Below are 24,142 nucleotides of genomic sequence, written 5' to 3' on the forward strand. Positions count from 1 at the left end.
TTCCCGCTAGGGGCACATACCAAAACAAACAAACAAAATAAACCCCACCAAAACCATTCTGTGTGAAGTAATGAATGCCTGAACAATGGCATTCGGTTTAGAACTGAAAGCAAAAATCTTTCTCTAATCAATAGATCTCTCAATCGGTTAACACCAAAGTTCCCGTCTCAAGCATTTTTTGGCATTCCACAGGGGTTAAGAATGCATTTATTTCAAGCAGGAGGATTCTTGCTCCTCTCTACCTGAATGTCAGTGTATGCACACACCTATACCCATATACTCGGTAACCTTAAGCTTTAGAAGAAACAGAAAGTGGCTTATCAAAAGCAAAGATCAGGGAGCCCAACTACAACCTTTGCAAGGATGTGTTTCAGAAATTGTCCAAAGCTACTATGTCCTAAGGTATAGTCAAACTGAATTCTAATTGTAGAAACACTTCTATTCCCATCCTACAGAAACTTCAAGTTCTCAAGGGTCATACCAATAGCAATGTTAACTGCCAAATTCAAAAAGTATTAGTAACAATGGACAGTGTTGCAAATATTCCTAAAATTCGAGTCCACAACCATTTTTCAATCTTCATATTAAACAGTTTCTCTTTATTTACCCATTCATTCCTTCTTGAAAATTCTCTCCCCCTTATACTATCCTGACCCTTTTACTGTTCTGACTGTAACTTCCTGATCTTTTCTGGTGCTTGACATCCCCACAATGTTGGTTTTAGGCTTTCTTTCATTAATCTTCAGTTCTTGCTATGCAAACACAGTAGTCTGGCCTTATCCATGGTTTCAGTTACCCATGGTCATTGCCATCTAAAACTATTAAATAGAAAATTGCAAACATAAATAATTAATAAGTTTAAACCTGAACACCATTCTAAGTAGCACGTTGAAATCTCATGCATTCCCACTCACTCCATCCTGCCCAGGACACGATTATTCCTTTGTCCAGCGTATCCACGTGGCATATTCTACCAGCCCTTTAGTCACTTAGTAGCTGTCCTGGTCATCAGATCAACCTCAGTTCAAGTAACCCTCATTTTACTCAATGCTGGCCCCAAAGCACAAAAGTAGTGATGCTGGCAATTCAGATGTGCCAAAGAGAAGTCATAAAGTGCTTCCGTTAAGTGGAAAAGTAAAAAAATTCTCGACTTAATAAGTAAAAAGATTGTATGCTGAGGTTGCTAAGATCTACAGTAAGACCGAATATCCCATCTGTGAAATTATGAAGGAAAAATAAATTTGTGCTGGTTTTGTTGTCACACCTCAAACTGCAAAAGTTACGACCACAGTACGTGGCGAGCGCTTAGTCAAGAAAGGCATTACATTTGTGTTCAGGAGACATGAACAGAGAACATGTTCTGACTGACCGCAAGGTGCTGTGCCAGAAGCACTGAGCCTATACAAAGACTTCAGCAAGAGATCCCAAAAAATGAGTGATCACATTTACATGTTTTACTATATATTGTTATATTTGTTCACTTAAGCTATTAGATACTTCTGTAAATCTCCTACTGTGCCTAATTTATAAATAAAACTTTATCATAGGTACTCTGGCCGGTTTGGCTCAGCAGTTAGAGCGTCAGCCCGTGGACCAGAGAGACCCGCTAAGGGCACGTACCTTGGTTGCAGTTTGTCCCCGGCCCTGGTTGGGGTCATGTGGGTGGCAGCCAGTCAATTTGTCTCTCTCACGTCAATGTTTCTCTCTCTCTCTCTCTTCCCCCCTCTCTCCCTCCCGCTGTGTCTGAAGATAAATGCAAAAAGTGTCCTCATGTGAGGATAAAAACAAACAAACAAACAAACAAAAAAACCTTAATCATAGGTACGCATAGGAAAAAACATAGTACTCTATAGGTTTGGTACCATCCTCGGTTTCAGGCATCCACCGGGGTCTTGGAATGTATTCTCACAGAAAAATGGGGACTCCTGTATCCTCACAGTATTAATTGGTCTCACTTTGCATTCCATTCCCAATTCTTTATCATTAAACCTGTCATTTCTGAACTTCAGAGATGTTCTATCATTACTTCATATCTGAAGTTACTAAAACCACACTTGGCATCAGTTCTACCTACTTTAGCTCTATTTCTACACATACTAGTGCACTAGCATTGCCAATGTTTCGCTGTGACTGAAATTTCATGTTGTCCTTTGAGTCCCTCCCTTACCCTATCCCACAAATGTCTGTCATATGTCAAGTACTCCTTTGCTCAAATCTGTCACTTCCTTCTCAGTCCTATTTCAAGCCAACTTCAGGAACTATATGCTTTAAATCTGGGCACATACAGTCATCCTCACTGTTCTGTCTCTGAGTTCTTCTCTAAGTTACTTCACACAGCACCCCAAACCAGTCTTTCAAACCTACTATTATTTTATTACTCTCTACTTTAAAATTTCCAAAGGCTCTTTATTCCCTTTATGATAAAGTCCAAAACCCAGTATCTTGTGCAATTTGGCCCACAGTATCTTTATAGAACCAAAGAACATCAAAATTGGAAGTCTAGAAATCATGCACCTAAGATAATAAGACCCAGAAGAATGTCGTACTCTGGCCAAAATCAAAACGTACCAGAATAGAAATTTAAAAACCTAGATCAATGTTTCCTAAATTTGCCTGATTATAACATGAATTACGTCAGGATGAATAATATACAGACTGCCAGGCCCTTCACCTATAAACTCTGATTTGGTATGTCTGAGTACGATCACAGGAATCTGAATTATTTTCTCATCGTCAGGGAAGTTTGAGGAAACCTGACCTAGATCTTGCAAATCTTCTATATTTTTCAACCATACCAATCTTATCTTTCAACCACTGTGCTATAAATATTCTGTTCTACCCAGAAAGCTCTCTATACAGTGTCTCAGTTAACACCACGGTTCGCGGTTACATCCAAACCCCCAAACCTACCCATTCCTTCTTATTTGAAGCTCTTCAAAATCTTTTGATTGTCTTAATCAATGCTTTCCATATAACCCCAATAATCAAGTACTTTGTATATTTCATTTTTTGTAAGTATCCTGCTAAGAACAATAGAATATCCAAGATTAAAAATGTTTAAAAAATACAAATTAATATTGGTCTTAGCCTGAAAGATAAAATGTCTTAAAAACTAATCAGTGAGAGAAAAGAAAAAAAAAAGCGTATATGAATCAAACAGTGAAATCAGAGTATCTCTTACTTGTTATACCACCACGCTTCCCCGCCTCAGATGACTGGGTGTGTTTCAATCATGCGCGTAGCGGGTGGGGGCAGCGGGAGCAGCAGAAAAAAAATATGGACCTGAATATATTTAAAATATATATATGACTAGAGTCTTTCCTCTACTGTCACACACTTTTCATAAAATGAGGAAAAACTCATTCCATGTCAGCTTCAGCTTCCCACTGATGTTCGAGTCATAACCTATAACCTACAACATTAAAATTAGCTGCTGATAAAATAGTAAAACGTAACTTCATCAATGAATCTGAAATAGGTAAAGTTAGTCTTACCAAGTTAAAAAGCCATAGACAAGCACTAAAAAATATTAGGCCATTACACTTACATACAAAGTGAGGCTCCTCAGAGACATTTGAGTAAATTTGATTTTATATTTAGCGTTTAAAAATAAAACAAATTTTCTAGTATAATATGGACTATACTGGATCTTAATTTTTCCTGTCACAAAATATCCCTAAATTAGTTCAGCAAATAAAGAATTTATGATGTTATTAAATGGTCTATAATTTAAATTAATATAGAGTCTTAACAGTTGCAGAATAGGCCTGATGTGACTTTTCACTCATTTTTAAAGCCTGTATTTACTGCATTATCACTGTTTTTACTTATCAAGAACTAGTGTATCAATTCCCCTTTCACTTTGTAATGCTAACGGTCATGATAAAGAAAAATTCTTCTCTTTATTAAATTCACATGTAAAGAAACCAGAAAGGTAAAAATCCAAAGCTGTATTACTTTCTCATCTTTAAGTTGTACCTCAAAATGAACTCAACCTTAAACTCACCTTTTCCCCACATGTCCTTATTGAACACATTTTTTAAAAGATAATTGTGAGGGTTACTGTAATTAGCTCCACATACTGCTTTTAGAAACATTATCAATCCTGTTAGCAATTCTGCTGCATAAGGATATATATTTTTTTAATTATAAAACTTCAATGTGGCCAGAAAGAAACTGCTTGTGTGAAAGTCTATCTGGACTACTTAATAGCTCTAATAATTTTTAAGATAATTTATTATAATTGGTCAGATATACACAGCCTTCCACCTTTTTTTTTAATGGCACATCTACATAATATTATTAAAATATTCATTACAGTCAACATTTTACCATTTATGGTTTTAAAATCTTACACAATGATCCACTGAGATTTGAAAGGATCTAGGCTTTCAAGGGGGAGGAAAAAGGATCCAGATCAATGATTGGTTATTACAAGGACAAAGGTTAGTGACTAAAATATAGACATGCATTACAAATTATGGTGTATACATTTTGATGACTTCAAGATATACAAAAATGCAGTCTAATTAAAAAGAGGCTAGCAATAATTGTAAAGACTCAATAAGATTCCCAAAGAAAAAAACAGGCTTATTGCAAACACAGTACCTTGCTACCTATAAACCTTTGGATAGGATTTCAACTATACCAAGTCAGCTTTTCAAAAAAACACTTAGTCACAGAAAATACGTCATTATGGAATACAAAGATAGCTATGTAGATTTATCACACCACAGTGACCAACAGATGAGATATGTTAAAACTATACTGTTTAAAATATGCAAGATTAAATAGAACCTAATCAAAGACAGGACTGCGAAGACTAAATCAAATGCCAGTGAAACAGAACAGCATGACATTTTCTCATACATAACCAAATGTAAAAACACATATGAAATAACTGTTTTAATCCTTTACTCTTAAACCTTTCATAGGTATCACTTTCAATCCAAAATATATCTAAACTGCAAAGCTATTCATAGAAATATATTACTGTTCACACACAAAAAATGAATATAAGATTAAAAAGCAGATATACCCTTGTCCTTCCAATTTTTCTTCTGACCGTCCATCTCGTCACAATCTGCCCTCCGGATGCAATTATCAATTATGCATACCAACAGAAAAGCTGTAACTGCAAAAATCTACCCCCTGAGACATGAAATATCCGTTTCCTCAACTGAAGTCTGCAGTCTCTCTGCTGCACAACTGCAGCAGGGCTGAAGTCACCTGACGTCTTCTGGGTGTGGAGCAGTCTGACGCAGTGCAATCTGTAACTAGGCTACTAATACTCAGGCACTACTGCCTTCCTTCTGTTTATTGTTCTAGTCTTTTGCTTGTTGCTCACACCAAAAGGAGCTACTTTTGCAAGGGGGAGGGGCAGCCTACCAAAAGAAAGAAAAGAGGGTTGTTCTTTTGGCACTTAACCAATGAATGTATTTTGAAATGCACTTAAGGCCATGTACAGTTTTTGGTTTTGTTTTGTTTTGAGAAATGGTTAAATTATACTGCTGGTTTTCAGTTTCATTGAAAACTCTAAAATCAGTGATTACCTGTTAAGGAAAACTGGACTGATTGCAAAGTTTATTCATAGAAATATATTACTTGCCACATAATCATTTTAAAAGCTCAATAAGATTTCTATTCAGAAGATTAAAAAGCAGATAAACCCTAGTCCTTCATCTATTTCTTCTGATTGTCCACTTCATCATGATCTGCCCTCCAGATGTAATTATCAATTATGCATACCAACAGAAAAGTTACAGTACCTTTTATCTCAAAGGTAATAGCTTATATTTCAAACCTGGGAAATTCTGAGTCTCTTTTTACTTTCTTCTAAGTTTATTATGGCTTAAAGCATTCAGCATTTTGCACCCTTATGAGGGTTTAAGCAGAAAATCACAAAGTCAAATTATTTACGTTTAACATATGCTACTTCAACAAAAAAATATTTTTATTCAACAATCTCACCTTTCTAATGCAATGCTTTTTTTCCTTGTCCAATTGTGGAAATTCAGAGAGTTACAAATATACACTTATTCTGAATTATCACCCGCTCCAACCCAGTCTTTCAATAAATATATATTTATTTATATACAAGAACTATTAATAGACTCTAAGCTTGAGAAGTATTTATGTGCTAATTATATCATTTGCTTTGGGAAAATGATATTAGACCAAACTAAAATTTTACTGACAAATACACAAAAACAATCTATGTAGAGAATTTCTAAAATTTTTGTTCAACTTTATAAAACTGGCTTAATTACATGCAGAATATTAGTCTTTACTAATGTTCCACAACTGTTTTAACGGATACTACCATCTAGCTAAGCAGAAGAGATCATATATAATGACAAATCAGCTAAAATATTTTTAAATGTATGATGATGAAGTATAAGATATGTAGCCTATGTACAAAAGTACATACTTCTCAAGACTATGCAGCTACACTAAAATAAGTATGTTTTCTGGAACTTGCTATAAAACTGTGTAGACTGTAAAGCCCTACAAAATCCTTAAAATCAGAAGTGGCCTATCAATGACTCAGTTCTTTCCCTATGTGCCTCTCGAGCTGCAAACATAAATAAAGCAAAGCTATTTTTAAAGAGAGTCTAGTATTCTCAGTTCAATAGTGAATATTAAACTTTAAACTTTATTCACTGGACCCTTGCACAATGTGCTATTTGAGAACTGTGTCACCAAGTCATATCATAGGTGAAAATATCTGGCGTCTCCATACAACAGTTTAAAATGCCAAACTATGCAATAAGTACAAAATATTTCTTACTAATGAATCCTGTAAAACTGAAGGCCAATAAATACTTCACATTAGAATAAAGCATTCAAGAACAGCACCCAAACAGTTTTCAAGTCGAAGATTACTATACTAACAGGAGAGGGGGGAAAAGATTTCTTAAGATAGGGGTATTTGCCATTTAAACTATTCACATTTTCTGGTACTTAACTTGGATCAACAATTTTAAAACAGTCTAAGAGGGCAAGAATGTGTAATAATGCCCATTCATCTAAACATTAAATATACTTACCAGCTCCTTGGCAGATTAAAAAGGCAAAACAGGAGCCCTGGAAGTTTGACCTTACTTAGTGATATCTAATTCTTAAGTTTATATGGGCTTTGCAATTTTGGCTATTAAGCTTAAACTAACTCATATAAATCAACATTTTGCCCATTCCTTCCTTAGAAAAGCTTTAAAACAAGAGTTCAAGTTTGGTAAGCTAGTCTTGCCGGTGTGGCTCAGTGGTTGAGCGTCGTCCCATGCACCAAGAGATTGTAGGTTTGATTCCAGGTCAGGGCACATGCCCAGGTTGTGGGCCTGATCCCCAGTGGGGGGCATGCAGGAGGCAGCCAATCCATGTTCTCTCTCATGGATGTTTCTCTCTCTCTCTCTCCCTCTCACTCTAAAATCAATAAAGGGGAAAAAATTTTTTAAAAAAAGAAAGAAAGAAAAAGTTTGGTAAGCTAAGCAATGAAGTGCTTAAATTTAAAATTTTGATGAGACAGATTTGTAAAAAATATAAAACTATGTGGGCTATGCTTATTGTGAGGCTCAAATGAATTAGTATATGCAAAATGCCCTAGGAAAGTGCTTAACTAAAAGTAGGCCTTAAGTGCTAGCTATTTACAATTAGTATTATTATGCTAAAAATAACAAACTATAAGGGACATATTAAATCCCAACTTCACAGGCAAATAAAGAATATAAACTTGTTTTTAAAAAACGAAAAACAAAACCAAATATTTTGTTGACTTCAAGTATTTAACAAAAATTTTTTCAATGACAATTTCCAAATTGAGCAGATACATCCCAACTTGCCAAAACAGCACTTTCATTATTTGGGATAGAAACCTATTTCCTTTTAAGAGGGAGGACTCCAAAGAAGGGGACATTAGAGTGTTTTATTAATAATGCAAGTAAATAAAAGTGTCTAAATTCTAAGTCCTCCCGCATATGATTGGGAAGGGGGAGGGGAAGAGATAATTCCCTTTCCCTGAAATCCAAATCAGCCTTACATAAAACTTTTGAAATAAACTGTTCAAAGTTCATGTTTGGCAACTTCCCACTCCTTAGTGTCCATATCCCAAGTGCCTCCTCCAAGAATGACAAAAACCAGTGAGGAAAACTTCCCCAAACATACCCTAACTCCTAACCATGTTCTAAAATTTTTTATATTCTGTCTCTCTTATTCTCATCTCTCAAATAAAACTCTCATTTACTTAGTGCACTTACCTCATTAGTAGGAAATTATATGATTATATCAATTCCTACTAAAGAAAAAAAAAAACAAACCTCTCTACAACCCTCTTATAGTGTGTGTGTGGTTTGGGGTGATGATGGTGGCATGTGTGATTTGTATCTAGTGGCATGATTTCAGACACTAGAAGCCTTTATTTTAAAATAGGCAACAATATATACACTGTAGGTCTGCCCTAGCCAGTTCTCCCAAGATTCTGCCTTTTCTATTTCTTTCCTTCCTCTTCTGAACCCCAGAAAAAAAAAGGGGGGGGGGGTTTGTTTTACTTTGTTTAATTTACAATGTTGAGAGATAAAAGGAAACAAAGTAGGAAAGAGACAGACATTTGGATTCAAAGTACTACTCTAAACTGGGGATTGCTTGTATACAATTCTTGATAGCTAAAATAACGATTTCCACTTCCAGCAACAGAAAACAGCATTCTTTTTTTTAAATAAAGAAACAATTACAGCTACATAGTTTTGAACTTAGTTCAAAATTTAAGTATTCTGAGCTATGAAACTAAAACATATGTCTCATTATTGAAAGGTATTAAACAGCATTATTTAATATGTTGTAATATAATGCCCTCTATAGACTAAATGATAGCACTTCAACATTACTAAATTGAACCTTAAGACAAATACTTTAGTCTAGAAAATGAATGAAAATACAAGTTAAATAGCCCCCCAAAATGAGCATTTTAGAGTCTATAAATAATTTTGCCTGAGTTACTAAATTAAAATAATTATTAAAATCCATTTTAAAAAAATGAAAGTGATACTACTGAATGAGAACTAAAAAAGTGCTGACTCCTTGTTTTGTAATCTAAAATAGATATTCAGATATTCCAAAAGAGCCAAAACATTTTTAAATGTGGAATTTAAAGATTAATAGTTACTAGGCTTTGAAACTTTAAAACCTTTAAGTTTTCATTCAAGTACCAAGGTATAAGGGAATCCTCAAGGTCATTTCATAATGCTTGTAGTAGCATGATTTGTTCGATTCAGTACAATGTGTCAAGATTCAAAATCCTTTATAATGCCATTTTTAGTGTGAAGTAAATATCCACAACTCACTACATTTCTCTGCCCAACTGAATATATTCCATATGGTCAATTATAGAGTATTTCCATAGACCTCATTTTCTATCTACAACACTAGATGGCACCAACACTCATAATACAGTTGATTGTCCAACCCAGGGCATGCATGCCATCGGGCAGAGTGTTAATTTGCTGTGTCCCTGTGTTCCCTAGGATTGTTTCCTGGTTCTAGGGAACTAGATCAGAGTATGATGGGAATAGGAAAACGAATTCAACACCAAAAAGTATGTGGGATAAAATGATATCTGACCAATTTCAAAATCAATTTTAAATAGATCAGAACTAAATGTAAAACTGAATCTATAAAGTTCTAGATTTTCCTATGTGAAAATTTAAAATGTCCACTGAAATGTAAAGCAAAATAAAAATTATTTGGAAAATTGTAACGTGACAAGAGTTTACATCCTTTATATATAAAAAACTCTCAAAATTAGAGATGAACATCTAAATTTAAAAATGGACAAAGAAGCCCCGGACTGTGTGGCTCAGTTGGTTGGAGCATCCTCTCATACACTGAAAGTTGGCGGGTTTGATTCCTAGTCGGGGCACATGCCCAGGTTGTGGGCCCGATCCCCAGTAGGAGGCATGCAGGAGGCAGCCAATTTATGTTCTCTCTCATCGATGTTTCTATTTCGCTCCTTCTCCCTTCCTCTCTCTCTAAAATCAGTAAAGAAAAAAATGTTTTTAAATAAAATTTTTAAAAATGTCTTGCATTAGTTAATGCCCCCAACACAAGTATTTAATAAAAGCAGCAGCACCCTGGTTATTTGCTAAATTTAGTACAATAACTGTTCATTCCGAAATGGGGAAACTGGTAAGGGGACTAACCCCAGGTTGGAATCCCAATTCTTTACCTGCTGGAAAAAAAGATCTCTATGGAATTGCATAAGAACACTGTAGACAATAGTACTGTGCTTACTATAATATTTACTATGTAACCTTGGAAAAGTTACATCTCCAGACTTAGGTTTTGTCATCCATAAAATAATTCCTTCTTTCAGATTATGAAGACTAAATGTGATGAATATGTGAAGGTGCCTGGTGCTTAGTCTCCTGGCCTTTCCAGATAAAATGAGAATTTGGGTTTTCTCATACTTTCAAAATTCTCAATTTAAAATTCTCCTAGAGAGAAAGAAAATGTAAAACTGAAAGCAAACTGAAACAAATTAATCTAACTATATTTCAAATAAATATTATAACCACACTAAAGGTGGGGAAAGGGAGAAATAGGTAGTAATCCAAATAACTTATATTTGAAAATATACATTCAGTCTCGGGCAAGGTTGGGAGAGGGAGATTTGCCAAAACGATACTGAATTCATTTATTATAATGATATTAGAAAGCATTCTAAACTGTTTTGGATGTATTAAGGAATCAATTAAGCAAATGAGTATGTGTACTGGTGGTTTTAGGAACCAGAGTTTCTCACTGTAGAAGAAATACACAAATATGAAATGAGGGTAGAAAGAAATAATCCCCTGGAAATGGATTGAAATTGGAGGTATCTGTGTGAACTCATTTCATAAATATGTGTATGTGCTAATGTTTATGTGTATTTATGTACACATATAAGCATTTCCTAGCTCTGTCCACTGAAAGGGCTAAAATGTAAAGACCACACAGTAGCAAGGAGCACAAGCAGATCCAGCTCTTGATCTCTAATACCACTCCCCACTAAGACGAATCAGGGATCCTTGAAGAAACGGCTAATTCCAGGTCTGGGGGCGCAGAACAGGCCTTGATGAGCCTACAACATTTTGTTATGTTACAAAGCAAGAAGTGCTTCCCTCTCCAACCCCCCCCCCCACCCCCGCCAAAAGATAGCTGCATGTCCTTGAGCGGACTTGAAGAGGGAGTCCTCCAAATCTGGGACAATTTACAACCAACATAATTAAGTACAGTAATGAATTATAAACCACTGGGAGGAAAAGAGAAATCCATGGATCCACACTGATAATTAACTAATTAATTTACTCATGAAAAAAGAGGGCTCTTGTTAACAGTAGAATGCCAAGGGTTGACTGATAAATGTAGGAGTACTGAAATTTAAAAATCATCCTTTTTCAACCTTATTGGTAAAGACTGAATCAAGCAAGAATCATCAATAGATACTATATCTAGGGAGGAAATTGTGATGAGGAGCAGGACATTTGCATGGTCCTGTGTCACCCCTCAGGCTGCTTCTGCTTATCAGTTGTAAGGGAGGAAGAAAGACTAGTTATACAAACAGGAAATCAGGGACCACCTTGACCAGATGGTTAAAATTAACCTCATCATCAATGAGGGACTGGTAGACAGTGGATACCTCCAGATATGCCAGGAGAGGGCCACTACACATCCTCTTCATTTTGGCCACAAACCCATAACTTTAATCTAATCACTAAGTAACATCTGATAGATGCATAATGAGGAATATTCTATTAAAAAAGGAGAGAGAGCCCTGGCCGGTTTGGCTTAGCGGTTAGAGTGTCGGCCTGCAGTCCAGAGAGACCTGGATTCGGTTCCCGCTAAGGACATGTACCTCGGTTACAGTTTGTCCCCGGCCCTGGTTAGTTGTGTAGGTGGCGGCCACTCAATGTGTCCCTTTCGCGTCTATGTTTCTCTCTCTCTCTCTCTCTCTCCCTCCCTCCCTCTTTCTCCCTCCCACTCTGTCTGAACAAAAAATGAAAAAAAAAAAGTTCTCATGTGAGGATAAAAGAAAAAAGGGAGAGGGAGAAGGGCCTGTGTTCTTTAAAAAATGTTAACATCATAAGAGATAAAGACTGGAATTGTTCAAGATAAAAGGTTTTGGATTAACAACTAAATGCAAAACTTGGCCCTAGACTAAATTTTGTAGTAGAGGGACATTTTAAAGGACATTATGAAGTCATCTGATAGCTGGAATATGAATGGTAGATTTTAAAGGAGTATTTATATACCTATATCTAGTTACCTATAAAATGACAGATTATAAATGATAAAGCAAATGGGAAAAATGTTAAGGGGTAAATTTAGATGAAGGGCATAAAATATTATTTGTACTATTTTTATTGTTGCAATTTTAATTTTGGGAAGAAAGGATGATTTTGTAAGGGAGATGGGCCAGATATTATGATACAGAATTAGATCCCTTACTGATATTTTTCCAAGAAAAATTTATCCAAAAATAAAAAAATATATTTTGATATGTTATATGAACTGGAACTTGCACGGGGGCAAGACTTTGTCTTAGTCGTCATCTTTTTATCCTTGGTCTTCACCCACATGATCATCACCACACTGCTCTGGGCTTCTCAGACTCGGCCATTTTACTGCGCCGTCTAAAATCCGCATTACACTGTGAACCATCTCCCTTAATCTTCAACTTGACTGACTCCTTCCATTAACTCCCTTCACTAAAACCTGGCTCTTCCTTGAGGATACTGCTTTCCCTGTGGAACTCTCAAATAAACAGTTTATTCTTCTATACCTTACGTACCTGAAGAAGAGCAAGGGAAGTCAGTAACTTGTTCATGAATACGGCTTCCAGATTACTATTTCTAAGGCCTCAGACAAAAGTCTTAGGTGTTCAGCTACGTCATTCATCTTTCCTTACCGCTTCCATCTATTACCCTGCCAGCTGCCGCATAGCCCTTTGGTCTCTTGTCCGTAGCTCCTAATTCTCTTGTCTACTCCAAGTCCTGCCATCGTCCTGAGTGATTTCAGTGTCATGTGTAAGAGCTATCCAACATCTTGGCCTCATGGTTTACTTGACTTTACCTCTAGAAACCTTCACAGCACTCAAATTTAGCCCCTGCCTCAAGGCCAAATCCTGGTCACTAAAAACTTTGAATTATAAATTCAACCGCTAACACACACACACACACACACACACACACACACACACACACACAATCCTACAATCTCCTATCATTAAAGTGTGCATGTCTATTCCTACTACTCTTGGTTCTTAGATCTAATTTGGATCTCGTGCCCTGATCTTCTATTCTCCTCTCTACCAACTTTCCTCTCCTCTCCTCTCTACATTCTTCAACTTAGGTAAAAATCCATCACTTCAAACTACTTTCTTGCTATTACCCTCAACTCCTTTCACTCACGGTCTTTCCACTGGGCCCAAACACAACCTTGAATCAAAACAAACATTTGCCTTCTCTGAACTGAGGCTGCTGGGCACAGTTAAAGAAAAGTCACCTTACCACTCAGACCATCCTTAAACCTTGACTGGGCTCTTAATGCAGTACTCTTGTTTCCCTACTCAGAAGGTATTTCAGACCTCTTCTGCCCAGGCATGTTCCAATTCATTATCAGCAAATGGCCTAACATACTGCTTCAAAGAACATAAATAACCCCTCATCTTCCAGCCACAAAACCCTAACAGTACCAACACCAAAAATTTCCCTTTTATTCACTACATTCAGTTCTTCAAAATTCTTCCCCCTCTATAAGCTAATTCCCTCTTCCACCCCCCACCCCCGAGTTCTGGATCTCATCCCCTCCCCTCCTGACTCTCTACAAACACCTTTAATTAGACATTTCCTCCAATCTTTAAAAAAAGGGGGAAGAGGGGTTTCCTCAACCCCATACTCTACATTGCTAACACTTTTTCTTCATGTTCTCAAATTTCTTAAAAATTGTCAGTATTTACTATCTATTCTCTAAAATCCCAGTCAGTCCTCAACCCTAGCCCTGCCCACTCACACCACCTGCCACTGTTAAGCCAACATCTTCCCTCCTTTTTGATAAATTCTCAATCCTTATCTTAAGTGAACTGTATTTGATAATGCTGACCAATCCTTCCACCTTTAAGTCTTCCCCTTCTCTTGGTTCTCTTCCTCGCTGATCTGCGGCTTTAATTACTACACCTGGGCCCACGGCAAATAGACACATACAAGCAAAGTCTCTCTCAAGAGCTGCCAATGTATAATATCCATCACTTCTTGGATGTCCCCTTGATGTCTTAATACCAGTATATTTAAAACTTAAATTTTTTATCTTCTCTCCTTAAAACCCATTTCATTCTCTCAAGTTCCCTGAGTTTCTAATACTGCCACCCACGTATCTGCACATGTAGGGTCATCTTTAACACCTCCCCTTATGCTTCACGTTCATATCCAATCACACCCCAAGTCCTATGTCGCCATGCTCATCCCACTGCCTTAATGTTCATAACCTCTTTCTTAGACTGTAACAACAATCTCTAAACTGGTCTCTCCGCCAGTAGTGCTACCCATCCCCAATGCATAAGTATATTCAGTAGAATATACATAATCACTACACTTTTTTATAGAAAACAGTTAAATTAGAATGCTAAATAAAAAACATATGTGCAAATCACTTTACACAAACCAGGTCATGGGAAATGTAGAGTCAAAAGAAAAAAATGAGAGTAAGTACTTTTCAGAAAAATTCATACTACTTCAATTTATACTTTTCAATAAAATGTCTACTCCTCAGTATGCATAACTGTACATCTATTACTGGAAACTACTGCATTATATTGAAATATTAGAAACGTTACAGAAATGTTCTTTCATTAAAAATTTAAAAATAATTTCTGGGAAAACAAAAGTAAATGCATCTGAAAATATTTTGTTTTACTACCTCTTGCTCCTCATGTTATCAGGAAACACTGAAGCAAAAGAAAAGAAACATACACGGAAGCCAATTCTAACAAAAAAATGTTTTCTAGTTCCCTGGCAACATACAAATGGATCAATGAATAACTGTGGAAAAGTTAAGAGCAAGGGTGAGTGATGAATGCAAAAGGGGTAGAAAAGGCACTAAAACCTTTAACTGGGACAGCAGAAAAGGATTCTATCAACGTGATGGACTGGACACTATACATGTAATACACTACACAAAATGTAGTGGAATGTTCCATGGTAAGTCAAAAGGTGGCAAGAAAGCACAAAACAATGTATGGGCTCATTACCTGAAGTTTTACTCAGCTCTGCTGAAAATATAGCAGATGGTGATCTGTTCTCTTTTTCTGTACCAGGAGGAAGTTTTTTCTCAGCTTCTTTCACAAGAACTTTGGGTTTAACTATACTGCCTGTCTCTGCTTGAGTGGCCACAGCAAAAAAATCTGGAGGCAATAAGGGCACCTTTGAAATATCAGACCTATCTTTGGAGACTTCATCTGGGACGCGGGCTTTCTCTTCACCTTTGCGTTGTACATTCTTGAATAAAAGGTCATGGGGTAATTCTGAGCAAGGCAATGACCCAGCTCTATCCTCAACATTAGCAACTTCACTTTTGTGGGATACTTCTAGGTCAGTGTATTCCCTGGCTAATTTAGAAGAATCAGTTCTAGAACTGACAAATGTGGGAAACTCCTCTATAATCTCAATTGGAGATGAATCTGAAAATGTTTCACTCTCTCTTATTTTTGCTTCTTTAGCAATAAATAAGCCATCGTTTGAATAAACTGCAGTATTGAGCTCCTCCATCTGCAAAGGAGTTTTCTCCTTTTGGGTCAATGTTGGAATTTCACCATGTGATAACGTATCTTTTGTGGTGTCTAAACTGGGCTGGAAAGATTCCAAATATGGCTTCCCCCTCTTAGGTGGCGGTGAAGCTCTGACTTGTTCCTCATCTTCACGTTCTATCATAAACTCAGATGAAATTTCAATGAGATTTTCTTTCATAAGTATCACAGCGTCATCTTGTTTTTGTGGGACTTCAGGTATTGAATCATCACTAAATAAGTCAACTGGTTCAGAATCAGGTGAGGAATCTTCAACTAGCTCAGAATGGTCAGGCACTGGCTGTGCAGCTTTGGCTATTTCTGAATAATTAGAGAAATCTGGAGTTGATTCAGAGGAGACTTTTGTTTCTTTAATTAAATCACATGCAATCGATATATAAGGAGCTTCTGTTTCTTGAACGGCTACAGTAATACTTTTGGGTTCTTTAATGTCTTCCTTTGTTCCTGATACTTTAAGTGATATATTCATGGCCTCTTCATATGGTGGTGGATTTTCAGGCTCAAGCTTTGTGCTTTCATAATTAACTGAAAGAGGAGCTTCTAATGGTGATGGACTAGACTGCACTACAGAAGCACCAGCACTAGGAACTATAGAATTTAATGGTGCTTCCATAACAATGTCAGGCAAAACTGGTGAAGGAGTAGCTTCAGATTCTTCAAATGATGGGCAAAGCTGTGCTACAGGGTAGAGTGACTCCTGCATAGCTTCTGATGTTTGAACCAAATCCATTTTTGTTTCAAAAGCAATCTTCGTACCTGTAGCTTCATTCAATTCACTTTCACATGCTTCCTGTACTAAATCTGGGGTTAGACCTTCAGGCATGTTTGCCACTACTTCCCCAGTCACCTTTGATAAGTCATCTGTTGTGACATAATCTATTTCAGAATCCTGTGTTGCTACAAGGAAAGGGTTTGATGATTTGGTCCTAGTGTTCTTCTGTGTTACAATTTGGGCTTTTTTTTCTTCTATTTTTTTTTCATCGGTCTTATTTTCTGAAGCATGATCTTCTAACATAGGAAAAATGTTGGTTGAAATGCTTTCAGTTGCTGTTGGATTAAAGGGAGTACACGTGATATATGCTCCTGAACCATCTTTTACAGCTTCTGGTGTACTGGGAAAAGAAGTATCATCATTACTGCTTTCACTATCTTTTTCGTGATTTGTCTGGTCACCGCTATCATCAAAACATTTCTTATCCACTTTACTCTCCAACTTGCTCTCTATATTACCTGCCGTAGCCAACACATCACTATCTTGCTTATTAGTACCTTTTACTTCCCATACTCGCTCAAACGGTTTGAAGTCTGCATATTCCTCCCTCATAGGTACTCCTTCTATAAACCTCTTTTCATTAAAACTGTCCCTTGTTTTTTCTGGATACATAACTTTGTTCTCTTCTTTAATCAAGTCAGTAAGGGCTATTGGTGATTCTTGTTGATTACGGAGGATGTTATTACTAACTAAATCCTCTTCTTCATCTTTATTCTTCACAATGACCTCCTTCCTAGGGTTTGCTACTATTATGGCGGATTCTGCTTTTGGAGAGCCACTGAACGACGATCCCATCTCTGAATATTCCAATTCTGAAAACTCTGTTAAATCTTTGTCTACAAATGGATTTTTTGCCTTTTCTGGAAACTCTTTAGAAGCTTCCTTGGAAGTTTCTTGAATTGTTCCTTTGGTGGGTAATACTGTTGGTAAATTACCAAGGTATTCATGTTCTTTAAAAGAAGTAGCTGAGAGGGGAGATAGAGAAGGAAGAGAAGCAGCAGTTTCAAGCAGGACAGATGGGAAATCCTCTTGACCAGCGGAAACAGTGTTACCTGGCTGCTCCTTCAAGTCCATAATTTTTTCTGTGACCATGGACAGAAAGGAAAGTTAGAGAATGCCAGTGTTCTCAGAGTTAATGTTAAGTTTTATTACAGATTCAAAATAGTGTTAGTAAGGACTTACTATTAACTATAATTAAATGTAACATTTAATTAATAAATAGCAAGTAGACTGGAACCATTACTGAAAAATTAAAGCTACTGTCAATAAAACCTGTGTATGGCTATGGAGGTAATTATATGCCATGCAAAGACATAACTCAGTCTTTGAGAAAAACCTCAAGTATAATCACTAAAAAAGCTAATTTTAACTAGTTTTAGAGGAGGGGAAAAAAGAGGATTTGAAAAGAGAGTTTAACTGATAGTAGTATAAAAAAGAAAGGGCACTAAATATTTAAATGCCAGAGTGACATTCATTTACATTAAAGCCTTTCGGCTATAGCACAAGTAAATTTTATTTGGAGAAATGAAATAATCATTATGTAAATGTAAACCAAGGGTCCAGAAATTCCTTACATATTTCCAATTACTAATCAGGTTCTGCCCATTTCTCCTTTGGACATAGGGTATAAAATACAATTTCAACCTTTTCAGTATACATTATCTGAACTGTGCTAATTTTTAGTAAATTCAAACTACTCTGTACAGAGTTAACAAAACTAAAGAGTTAAAGTTAGAATACACAGAGGATAAAAGGCTAGCAGAAAGAACTTGCCTGCAGAGGAGTGTATCACAGGCTCAGATGCAGCAGGAAGAGCAAAAAGTGTCTCATCTGAAAAACAAATAGAATATAACCTCAGCAGAAATAAAGTCGAAGTTGGAAGGAGACTAAAGATAAGAGGAGCAAGCAAGGGTTCAGTTCATAATGAGTTAACACAAAACTTCACCTATAGAGAAAAAGCCAAGATAGAAAGGAAAAAGTAGTACCATTAGTAGTACCATTAATTCAGATTAATTACCATATATATTATAAAGTTGATTAAATGATATCCACAGAACCTATCATTTTTCAAGAGACAATAACATGTTTATGTTAAAGAAATGTCATGAACCAAAATGACTTTTTAAGATATTATTCTTGCCCTGGTCAGTTTGGCTCAGCGGTTGGAGAGTCAGCCTGCAGACCAGAGTCCCGGGTTCAATTCTGCCCAAGGACACATATCTCGATTGCAGTTCATCCTCGCCCTGGTTGGAGTGTGAGGGTGGCAGTCAATGTGTCTCTCTCACATCGATGCTTCTCTCTCTCCCTCTTTCTCTCCCTCCCACTCTGTCTGAAGAGAAATGTAAAAATATCCTTGGGTGAGGATTAAAAATATAAAATAAAACTAAAAAAAAAAAAGATACTCTTCTTATTTAACATACCACATCCAAAGCATTTACACACATTTTCAGGTAATTAAATTTAGCTTGTCCTAATCAAGCCAAAATTTTAAAGATGCATTTGAATAAAATTAATAATGACACTTGCGCCCTGGCCGGTTTGGCTCAGCGGTTAGAGCGTCAGCCTGTGGTCCAGAGAGACCCGGGTTCGGTTCCCGCTAAGGGCACGTATCTCGGTTGCAGTTTGTCCCCGGCCCTGATTGGGTCATGTAGGTGGCAACCACTCGATGTGTCCCTTTCACGTCGATGTTTCTCTCTGTCCCCTCCTCTCTCACCCTCCCACTCTATCTGAACAAAAAAACAAAAAAATGTCCTCAGGTGAGGATTAAAAAATATATAATAATAATGACACTTGCTTAATCTTTTTTATTGGCATAAATTCAATTCAGAAGAGTTTTCAGAAAATAATGCGTTTTCTTATTCCAGGTTGTCTACCTTTTAAAAAAAAGATTATAAGTGTCATTGTACACTATTCATTGAAGATATCAGTCCTATCACCATTGCCCAAATTACAAAGAAAATACTAATTATCATTAGGAAGATTATTATTATTATCAGTCTTGTTTTGTTTAAAATTAACACTGAGGACTACTGCTATTCTAAGTACTTTACATGCAAGAACTCATTTTACTCCTTAGAAACCTATAGCTGCAAGTGTTAATGTCCCCCATTTAACAGATTTAAAACAACAACCACCGAGTGACAGAAGTTTAAGGAGCTCACTCAAAACACATGAGACTCAGGCAATTCAACTCCAGAGCCCATTTTCTTAACCACACTATATGCAATATGTTATGGACTGAATGTTTGTCCCCTCTTCCCCCGATTCTTACGCTGAAGCCCTAACCTCCAACGTTATAGTATTTGGAATCCCAGCCTTTGGAAGGTAGTTAGGATTACATGAGGTTGTGAGGGTAGGGCCATGGTAGGATAGGATTAGTAAGAGGAGATACCACCCTGGCCAGTTTGGCTCAGAGGTTAGTGTCAGACAGCGGACCAGAGAGACCCAGGTTTGGTTCCCTTTAAGGGCACGTACCTCGGTTGTAGTTTGTCCCTGACCCCGGCAGCCAGTCTATGTATGTGTCTCTCTCACATCAATGTTTCTCTCTCTCTTTTCTTCCCTCTCTCCCTCTCGCTCTATCTGAAGATGAATGCAAAAATGTCCTCGGGTGAGAATAAAAAAAAAAAAAAAAAAGAGGAGATACCACCAAAAAGCCTGTGTCAACACCCTTCTTACCCTCCCTTCCGTCTCCCCATTCTTCTGCACACATACATACACAGGTCATGTGAGCATACAGTGCAATGGCAGCCACCTATAAGCCAAGAGAAGAGGCCTCAGAATGAAACCTACCTAGCTGGCACCTTGATCTTACTTAGACTTCTCGGACAGTGCTAAAGAAAGGATGAATAAGGTTAAAGAAAATAACAGAAAAAAACTATCCACACTGAATCACAGCAGAAGAAAAAAGGCTGGGGGTAAAAAAGAATGAACAGAGAGCTTCAGTGACTGTGAGATAATCAAGCACTGAAAGTATATGTAATTTGAGCCTGTGCCAAAAGGCAATAGTGACTAACAGAAGGGAGAAAAAAGGACTGAAGATAAAATGGACTAAAATTGGCCAATTGTGATAGAAAATATAAATTTACAGATCTAAGAAGCAGAATAAATACAAACCACAAAGAAATACGTTGTAAAGGTCAAATTGTTGAAAACCAAAAATAGGGGAAAATCCTTAAAACAGGAAAAAGGCAAGGGAACAGCAGCAAGAATGACCTGGTTTCTCATTGGAAATAATATAATCCAGAAGATAATGGACATCCTTAATATGATGAAAAAAGTGACAACCTAAATTTATATATACACACAATCACTATTATTCACTGATGCCCTAGTCACTGATGCAAATTTGTTTATTGGTTATCTTGGTAAATCCAAAATCAATACTTACAGCAGCAGACATGCACAGACCAGCAAAATATTCTAGTCACCCAATCCTATGTCTCCTAGTTGCACTCTGACTGTAAAAAAGTTTTTTTCCAACCTATTTAGTGCCATGCTTTTTCACATTTTTGTGGCTTTCATTAGTGATTCTGCTGTTTAAATTGGCTGCTGAGCGCAATGCTGAGTGCTGTCTAGTGTTCTTAACCACAAGAAGTTTGTGATGTACTTTACAGAGAAAACACATGTGTTAGATAAACTTCATTTAGGTATGAGTTATAGTACTGTTGGCCATGAATTCAATACTAGTAAATCCATAATATATAGTAAATAATGTCCTTAAATAGAAACACACATAAAACAAAGTTATATATAGACTGGTTAACAAAAATGCTATGACTAGAACTTCCCAGGAACCTAACCCTGTATTTCCCCTAGGGGGAATGATTCAGTATTTGATAATTTAGTGTTTTCTGTAACTGTATAAAACATGACGTCCGTATATAGCAAGATTGACTATATTCATCAAAAATATTCTTGAAAAATAAAGACAATAAAGGTAATAACAGATAAGTGAAATATGGAAACAAAAGCTGAAAGAAGTTATCAACAAGAGACCTGCACTACAAGAAATTTTAAATAAAGTTCTTTAGACTAAAAGAAAATGACACCAGACTGACATCTGTATTTTCATGATGGAATAAAGAATGGCAGAATGGTAAATATATGAGTAGATACAAAATATTCTCATTTCTTTTTTTTTTTTTTTAATCCTCACCTGAGGACATTTTTCCATCCTTTGCACAGACAGAGTGGGAGGGAGAGAGAAAGAGAGAGAGAGGGAAACATCGATGTGAAAGGGACACATCGAGTGGCTGCCACCCGCACGACCAACCAGGGCCGGGGACAAACTGCAACCGAGGTACATGCCCTTAGCGGGAACCGAACCCGAGTCTCTCCGGACCGCAGGTGGACGCTCTAACCGCTGAGCCAAACTGGCCAGGGCAAAATATTCTCATTTCTTAATATCTTTAAAGAATAATTGATTTTTGAAGCTCAAATAATCACAATATACAATAATTTTAGAGGCAATATATATGACAATAAAAGCACAAAGAATGGAAGAAATACATGGAAGCATAAAAGAACAAAAATTAACCAGGACAAAGAGAAAACAGGACTTAAATGAAACATACTAATAATTACAATGAATGTAAATGACCCCAATTAAAAGGCAGGTTTTCAGACTAGATAAAACCCTGCCATGTGCCATTTACAGGACACACACTTTAAATAAGAACATAGGTAGGTTAAAAGTGAAAGAATCTAAAAGGATATATCATCCAAGCACTTATCCTACAAAATCTGGAGTAGCTACATTAATGTAGAACAAAGTAGATTCAAAGACAAGGAGTTTTTGAAGCAACAACTAAAGGGTGACAGACAAATCTATAACTTTTATTTAAAATTTTTAACACTCAACTCTTAGTTGATAAGAGCATTACAAACAACAGAATATACATTCTTCTCAAGTCCACATGCAACATTCACCAAATAAACCATTTCCTGGTCTATAAAACAAGTCTCAATAAACTTAAGAAGACTGACATCAGTGTATGTTCTTTGATCACAAGAATTAAACTGAAATAAGACAAAAATATCTGAAAAACCTCCAAATGTTAGAAAATTAAACTATACAATTGTAATAACCCATGAATCACAGAATTTATCAAAGGGGAAATTAAATCATATTTTAAATTAAACAATAATGGAAATTTGTGAGATATAGGTACAGCAAGCTTAGAGAGAAATTTATAGCTCTAAATGCTTTTAGAAGGATTAACTTCAAAGAGCTTCCACCTTATAAAACCAGGAGGATCAAGAGAAAGTTAACCCCAAATAAGTAGAAGAAAATAACAAAAATCAGAGCTGAAACCAATGTTGTAGAAAACTAGCAAACAATGGAGAAAAATCAATTAAACCAAGTAAAGAAACCAATAGAATTGATAATCCATAAAACTATCAAGAAAAAGAAGAGATAAAAACAAGATGAAAGAGAGACTATCACTATAGATCTTAAATGACCACATTATGAACAAGTTTATGCCAACAAATCAGACAACTTAGGTGAGTGGACAAATTCCTTGATTCTACTCATCAAGATGAAATAGACAAATAACTTGAAAGGCATATATATATATCCAAAATTGGCAGAGAAGAAATAGAACATCGAAATAGCCCTGTATTCCTTAAAGTATACTTATAATTTAAAACCATCTTTACAAAGAAAACTCCAAGCCCAGATGGCTTCACTAGTAAATTCTATAAAATCTAAGGATGCTTATACAAACTCTTTCAACAAATAAAGGAAGAGTAAACATATCCCAAAATGTTTTATAAACTTATACATTAATACCAAAACCAGACAAATATATTACAAGAAAATTACTTTACAGAAAAATACCCCTCACACATACATATAAAAATCTTTAGCAATATACTAGCAAATTGAATCCAGCAACTAATAAAATGTATATTCATTATTAAAAGGGTTTAGCCCTAGGAATACAAGACTGGTTCAACATTCAAAATTAAACAATGAAATTTACCACATTAACAGCCTGAAAAAAGAAAACCCATATGATTGCCTCAACAGATGCCAAAGGTGTATGTTAAAATTCGATACCTATGCCCTGGCCAGTTTGGCTCAGCGGTTAGAGCGTCGGCCTGCGGTCCAGAGAGACCCGGGTTCGGTTCCTGCTAAGGGTGCGTGCCTCAGTTGCAGTTTGTCCCTGGCCCCAGTTGGTCGTGCGGGTGGCAGCCACTCGATGTGTCCCTTTCACATCGATGTTTCTCTCTCTCTCTCCCTCCCATTCTATCTGAACAAAAAATGGAAAAATGTCCTCTCGGGTGAGGATAAAAAAAACAATACTTACTTCAGAAAAATTCTCAACAAACTGGGAGTAGAAGGAAACTTTCTCTACCTAAGTTTCAGGACAGCTAGGAAAAATATGCAGCTAACTTCATACTTAATAGTGTTAATAGTGAAAGACTAACCACATTTCCTCAAGATGCGGAATAAACCAAGGAATTTTTTACACTTTTTACTGTACTTGCCTTCTTACCACATTCATAGCATAAAGATCAGAAGTGAAAAAGAAAAT

The 24,142-nt window shown here is 36.4% G+C and overlaps 1 protein-coding gene across 7 annotated transcripts in view; it reads right to left on the reverse strand.

Moving 5' to 3' along the window:
- RTN4 (reticulon 4) overlaps positions 1-24,142 on the reverse strand; it is a 65,525-nt gene that overhangs the window by 30,977 nt on the left and 10,406 nt on the right. Inside the window, exons 2-3 of one of the 7 annotated variants that reach the window (XM_036262174.1) lie at positions 18,375-18,431; positions 15,275-17,683 (exon numbers count right to left, since the gene is read on the reverse strand). The exons of 2 other annotated variants lie outside the window; for them this stretch is intronic. In XM_036262174.1, the coding sequence (XP_036118067.1) occupies positions 15,275-17,683; positions 18,375-18,431 (2,466 nt within the window). Of the gene's footprint in view, positions 1-2,910; positions 2,932-5,038; positions 5,297-15,274; positions 17,684-18,374; positions 18,432-24,142 lie in introns of those variants that run through there. 4 more of the 7 variants (XM_036262175.1, XM_036262178.1, XM_036262180.1 and 1 more) reach the window with 4 other exon arrangements.

This window comes from Molossus molossus, unplaced genomic scaffold, assembly GCF_014108415.1.
Source record: "Molossus molossus isolate mMolMol1 unplaced genomic scaffold, mMolMol1.p scaffold_m16_p_15, whole genome shotgun sequence".
Lineage (NCBI taxonomy): Eukaryota > Metazoa > Chordata > Mammalia > Chiroptera > Molossidae > Molossus > Molossus molossus.